A 7,050-nucleotide genomic window follows, 5' to 3' on the forward strand; every position below is an offset into this window, starting at 1 on the left:
AAAAAAAAATCATTTAATAAAACTTTTAATTAGGGATAATTGGTTCGCTTTGGCTTGACCTCGGCACAAACTAACAGAGCATTAGCATTTCTCCTTCGTATCACTGCCGCGACCCTTCTGGTTCTGGATTCCGACGGTGCCATTGACAACCACCACCGTAAGTTTACATTTTTTTTGTTATTATTATTGTTTTTCCTCTGTTCAATTGGAATTTGTTCACCCGGATCCTGCATCCTCTTTACTAAGATGGGTGCACTGCAAAATTTCATTTTAAATCTTTGATTCTAATATTTCTGATTTTGTTGTTGGAATGGAATAGTTTACTGGTAAGATGGGAGAGCTGGCCACTGAGAAACATGTTCGATATATATTATCAGTTGAAAAGGTGGGTGTGCTTCCCATTTATATATATATATACATACATACATACATTCTTTCTCAAAACTCTTCTTTAATGCTTAAAAGGTTGTCCTTTTATGGTTTCCAGAGGAAAGATAACTTTGAATCTGTAGTAATGGAGCATCTGAGAATGAATGGGGCATACTGGGGATTGACCACTCTGGATCTTCTAGGAAAGCTTCATTCTGTCGATGTTGATGAGGTTGTTTCATGGTTGATGAGTTGTCAGCATGAGTCAGGTGGTTCTTCAGTGTTTTATTTATTCCCTTAATTTGAGACATCGGTGTCATTGATAGTTTCTTATGAGAAATATGTGTTGTTGTGAAGGGGGATTTGGTGGAAATGTTGGACATGATCCGCACATCCTGTATACACTAAGTGCTGTGCAGGTGTTGGCTCTCTTTGATAAGCTGAATGTTATTGATGTAGATAAGGTCACAAGTTGTATCCTTACACACATATTTTGTGCTGCAGAAGAAGCTTTGTTATTTTTGCAATTTTTTACTTATTATAGTTCTGTTCTTTTATCAGGATATGTAACTTCAGTTGGCTATCATAGTTTGATGTTATGATTCAATGGTTTGATATGTTTCTTAGAAAGAAAGAAAAAATTGTTGTAAATTTTAGTACAGTTTGATACTAAAACTATAATAGTAAAATTTATAATAAACTAGAAAATATACTGGATCTTGTGTTTTCTTACTATTTATGTCAGACATTGTCAGCCTGCAAAATGAAGATGGATCCTTTTCAGGGGATATGTGGGGTGAAGTTGATACGCGGTATTTTTCTTAAGATCCTTTTTTGTTATTGATTATGTAAGAGCTTACTGTATTTTTAACTAAAATCCACTGAATTATTTGTCTTAGGTTCTCATATATTGCTATTTGTTGTCTATCAATATTACATTGCTTGGATAAAATCAATGTGGAGAAGGCAGTGAAGTACATTATAAGTTGCAAAAATATGGATGGTGGTTTTGGTTGCACTCCTGGTGGGGAATCTCATGCTGGTCAAAGTATGTCATAAATTATTCATGATTTTTAGTTTGTTATTAATTTCCCTACGTTACTTACCCAATGTGTGTACTAATACTTTTTTCCTTCAAAGATTGTGTTGCTTCTTTCCCACATGAAGGGAGTGCTTTATGTGGTGAAGGGCATAGTTTGAAATTTTAATATGTTGCTTAAATTGGTGGGTACACAAATCTGTTTTCTCCTTGGCAGCACAGTGTAGCTGATAGCAATACCACACAGAGGGGTGCAGATAGCAGCCATAGGCCCAGAAGAGTGCAGAAGCCACCCACTTACCTTCAAGACTACGTCTGATATCAGCAACAGAATCAGACCAGCTTTGCCTTGCTATTATCTTGTCAGGAGTTTGTTATAGCTAATAGGATAATTTCACAAATTCTGTTAATGATATTTCCATTCTGTTATATTCTTGTTACCCCCTCTATCAAGTGTATCAGCCCTTATAAATACCATGAATGAATGAAATAAAGCAAGGAAAAAGTTTATCAGTATATTCTTATAGCAGTAGCAGTAGAATTAGCTAAGTATAGAAGTTCACCCTATCAGTAGCTATGTAACCTAGTACTTACTTACATTATCCAATTACTTGGTAGTTTTCCTGATAGAAATGGTGTACTTTCCTTTTGTTCTTTTGCGGTCAAAATTTACTCATGTTAAGACTGAATTTGTCTGTTTGATTTTTCTATTTTCTGAATTTCAAATGGGTAGTGGACTTGATTCATCCTTCTAATATATTTGCTTTTCCTGTTGTCAGTTTTCTGTTGTGTGGGGGCCCTTGCCATAACAGGGTCACTAGATCTTGTTGACAAAGACCTACTTGGTTGGTGGTTATGCGAGCGTCAGGTTAAATCTGGAGGTCTGAATGGGCGTCCTGAGAAACTTCCTGATGTGAGTGAATCTTTTCAAATTTAGATTAAGTTCCGTAGATTGTCCTTTCTCTTACTGGGTTTTAGATCTTCTCAGGTCTGCTACTCATGGTGGGTTCTTTCTAGCCTGATCATGATTGATAGGGTTCATTGGATCAGTAAGGAGAAGCTTATAAAGTTCATCTTAGACTGCCAGGTTAGTTAGTTGAATGTCTTTTTCTGTGTTTATCTGCATGTTCTTTTTTCTTTTTGGGGTTTTAATTATTGTCAGGCAGTATTTCTGAAATATTATGTATGTTGAAACTGTAAGGACACAGAAAACGGTGGAATTTCAGACAGGCCAGATGATGCCGTGGATGTCTTTCATACATTCTTCGGGGTGGCTGGTAGAGTACTTCCATCATTTTGCCTTTTTTTGTTCCATTTGTTGTGCTAATTGCTAAACTCTTGTTATCTGGGGTTTCCTTGGTTTGTATGGGAACCACCCAACCTCTACCTTTCCCATGACTCAATGTGGGAATGATAAGAATGTATGAAAAACCATTCTTTTTGAATCCTTGTGGATTCATGTTGCTAAGTTGCTAGCATCATGTTCAGAATTCAGATAAGATTAATCATATTGTTCAACATGCTTATAATGATTCATTAGATCTGGATATTTAACATGATTCTATTTTTGTTTTAGTTGTTTGGAAGGTTTAAGTGAGCATATGTGTGAATTATAAGCTAGACATCCCTATTTATCCTTTCCTAACAGTGCCTATTGCTTTTATTCATGTGTTTCGTATTCCTTTTACACTATAAACTAGGGACGCTTAAGTTGTGTTTTTTCTTGCAGGACTTTCACTTCTTGAATATCCAGGGCTGAAACCGGTAGATCCAGCGTATGCTTTACCTGTTGATGTTGTAAATAGAATTTTCTTTACTAAAGAAGGACTTAAGTAGTTAAGTTCGATGATAATTTTCCAGTAATGACAAAATCTTGGGTTTGTAAGACTCACTCTTGGGAGTTGGACCCCCTCCTCCCATCTCCAGTCCAAAAACAGTTGATTTCTTAAAAACAGTGTGAACATTTTGAGCATCTTTTAGTTAAATTGCAGTGATACGACATGTAAAGATTGATCAGTATTGTAGTCAACCATCAAATTTATCTTACTAGTTACTACATAGCAGTATAATTTCTTTTGTTAAGTATTTAAACCTTATTTTTCTTATGAAAAAGTGTTACGTAGACAAATTTACTATTGCAGTCTTGCAATGGGATAGTTTCTGTAATTCTCAACTTCATCATTTTGACACAACAGAACTTTACATAAACATCAAACTGAACTTAACAAAAATAAAGTTCCTAACAATACAACACAAGCAAACATAAAAAGAATATCTACATTATTTGTACAAGTGAAAAGAGTAAGTATGTTGTTTGGCTACTAGAATTGCCACCTACTATGATGTTTCTTTTACTTGTTGCTGCACTACCAAAACACACGCTCTGCTCTGAAAATCTGATGAAGCAAGCAAATCACCAATGACACCGAACTCTGAAAATTCACTCCAAGTTGTAAGCCCAACCGTCTGAGGTGAGTCTAACTCGTGTCTTCTCCCAACAATGAAATAGTGATGTTCATTTACTATTTTGCCGAAGAAGAAATGTCTCTGGTCCACCATTCACCATGACTTTTTGATAACTTACATTTCCCAAGTGTGGTTTCATAACATGTTTTAGTGCCTCCTTATCTTGTATATACTCCACGTCTGGTGTTTGTTCCTTAGGAACTAGGTGGTACACAACCAAGTTGACCCTTGGATTCCTTGTAACTCGTTTGGCTAAGCACAAAGCCTCTCGGTCATCGTTTCCACCCAGAAAAATCATTGCTACCTGAATGAATGAGTCACAATGAATGGCAGAACGACCAACAAGGATTCCAACTGAGCATGGAGCTATTTCTAAAAGCTTACAATTTAAAGCCCTCGCATTCTTGTAATCAGATTCTATGGCACCATCACCAGACCATCTTAGATGGAATGGAAGAATTATAATGGATGCCACTTTGTCCAATGCTAAATGACAAACATCCTCATGCATCAGGGAGGGTGGAGATATGGCTGTGTAAACGTGTGCAGTTACTGCACCCATGTTGTCATGTTCATAGAGGTCAAAAGCAAGAATGATATCATCTGAATAAGACTTGTGGTTACTTGATTAAATTGTTCTTTGAAGGCGATGGGAAATGAAAATGGGAGAGGCCCTGACAACTAGCTCAATTAGATGCATTGCATCCACAGTTGGGGTCTTCTGTTGTTGGACAACAAAGGTCAAGGCAATCTTTCACAGCAGATGCATGGTGTGTTTTATGAAGGCAAGCAACTACTCTCAGCTCCGAGTCTGGTTTTAAACTCGCTATGTTCCTTTTCGGGTACCCAGCGTATTTCCTTGATGGATCATAGATTAGTTTCACAGACCATTTCACTATGCTTGCAATGACCATTATGTTGATCATCATTACTCCATAAGTAGGACCACTAATAGTCTGCATGCACATATAAATGAAATTTTATATTGCATTACATATAGACAGTGATAAGACTTTAAACTGAAGATTATGGCTAGTTTTAGGATAAATTAAATTTTATCCTTTAATGCTTCACGCTTTCTCAACTTCTATTTTTTTTTTTATCACTAAACCCTCTGTTTAACAAGAAGATATAAAGTGAGTTAAATGATTAAAGGAGAAAAGAAGAGGGAAAAGGTCGCCGGCAGGTTCGATCCCCTCTACTACAAAAAAACTAACATTTGCATACTAAAAAAAACTGATGTAGTTTAACAGAAATTATAAGTAACAAGAAAGACAACACTCTATATTTGTGTTAATATGAACAATTCTGCACAACAGAAAAAAAAGGCAAAATTTTAATAATTCAGCTACATGCAAGAATGGCATATGGATGAAATATGAGAAATTATCATCTCACATCTTTTTTTCCTAAACAACTTTTACATTGCATCCTACATTGCTACACGTGACAAATATTTTAAGTGACCTCACCTAGGTAGAGAAGAAGTAAAAGAAGTAATATCAAAATTTTAAATTGCAGTTCCAATTTCATTTCCATTTTATAATATTGTGAAAAATTGTGGACAAATGCAGCCGATGTGGCTACAATTGCAGCTACAAACACTCTAAAAATCAATGTTATAACTGAAATTACTGAAATTATGGTTGCAACTCGTTTTTTAAAACCTAGGGTAATAGTGAAAGAGTGTAAAGGGGAGTAAAAGTAAACATGGTGTTAAATTCTTAGGGTTCATAAAACACAGGTGCATGGCACTCATCTATCCAAGAGTTAAAAGAAAACATGTCAATTAGTTTAGTCAAAAAATTTGGCCACCTAATATTATATATATGCGTGTGCTATAACTACCTACTATTTATTATGATCTATCATATCACTTGTGTCATATATGGTGGATTGGTTTTAGGCCATGATGCGCAGACCATAAGGAAAATCCTTTTAAATTAGTTTGTTCTATATTTTTATGAGAAACATTAATTAACAATGTAAAAAAAAAAAAAAAACTTCGTACCCCATTGCCCAGAGGCTCTTCGCTATGCGAAGGTATGGGGGAGGGATGTTGTACGCAGCCTTACCCTTGCATAAGACGTTGTTTTCGGATTCGAACCCATGACCAACAAGTCACCAAGACACAACTTTACCGCTGCACCAGGGCTCGCCCTCATTAATTAACAATGTGAACAAGGAAATTTTAATTTATATAGGCTCTGGCTCAAACATAAAAATATGTAAAAGAATAATACTTACTATCATTTGTGGAATAAATTGAGGGAAGTCAAAGCTCTTTAAGAGGAATTGGCAGATTTGGGTGATAGAAAAAATTACAAGCACCTGCAACTCAAACAATGGGAGTGAAGATTTCAATGGAGTCCGGCCATTAAGTTGGCCACCCCATAAGCCATCTGAAACAATATTGGGTGGAACAACAATGCACACATTATAGGTTAAAAATTTGATTTTATCAACTGACAAGAATAGAGTCTCATTTGCACTTAAATTCATATTTGTTAACAATGTTAATTTTTTATATATATGAAAATAAGGGATTTACAATAACTAATACACCTTTGTCCAATCAACTGAGTTAGACTCATTTGACCATAATGTGAAGCTACTAAAGAGAGAAATGAGAATAAAATTCAATAAGAGATAGTTATAGGAAGATCGCTCAATAGCTAGTTGTATTGGCATCATAACTTCTGTCACCAACTTTTGCCTTTTTGTTAACATGTTAGAGATTGTGAGCATATGCTTCGATGTTGCAATGCAATAGAAAACATAACAACTAAGTTTTATGTTCGACCACGAGGGAATAACAGCATTCAATCCCATAAATAATCTTTTGAGGTTGTATAGCTATTTTCTATTTTCAACCATAACAGTATATATTTATCCAAGTACAGACTTTTTTCTATTTTCAACCATATACTATTATTAGATATCTTGTAGTTACAACCTACAGCTACCTTTTAAAAAAAAATTAAAATGTTACTACTACTGTTTTATGTCTTAATAAAAAGAAGAGATATGGAACGCCTTTTTGCATGTATACCAAAATTAATCATCTTGCATGAATTCTCTGTTGTGATTTTTTTCATATTTAAAAATATTAGAAAAAAGGCGTTTCATGACTAAAGTAGAAATTTAACTATAGATCATGATCCATGACAAATTAA

General features: G+C 35.0%; 1 protein-coding gene and 1 pseudogene across 2 annotated transcripts; one reads left to right on the forward strand and one right to left on the reverse strand.

The window, feature by feature from the left end:
* Positions 1-3,393, forward strand: LOC100793642 (geranylgeranyl transferase type-2 subunit beta-like). 2 transcript variants are annotated; one of them, NM_001255107.2, is given in 10 exon segments: positions 66-157; positions 320-385; positions 488-638; positions 727-843; positions 1,115-1,181; positions 1,269-1,417; positions 2,188-2,321; positions 2,397-2,495; positions 2,610-2,685; positions 3,138-3,393. In NM_001255107.2, coding segments are annotated over 9 exon segments (954 nt in total). In that variant the 5' UTR covers positions 66-157; positions 320-331; the 3' UTR covers positions 3,245-3,393.
* A 273-nt stretch (positions 3,394-3,666) lies between these two features.
* LOC102668981 (cation/H(+) antiporter 4-like) lies at positions 3,667-6,376 on the reverse strand (annotated as a pseudogene).
* Between the last annotated feature and the right edge of the window lie 674 nt (positions 6,377-7,050).

Source organism: Glycine max, chromosome 8 (genome assembly GCF_000004515.6).
Source record: "Glycine max cultivar Williams 82 chromosome 8, Glycine_max_v4.0, whole genome shotgun sequence".
Classification (NCBI taxonomy): Eukaryota; Viridiplantae; Streptophyta; class Magnoliopsida; order Fabales; family Fabaceae; genus Glycine; species Glycine max.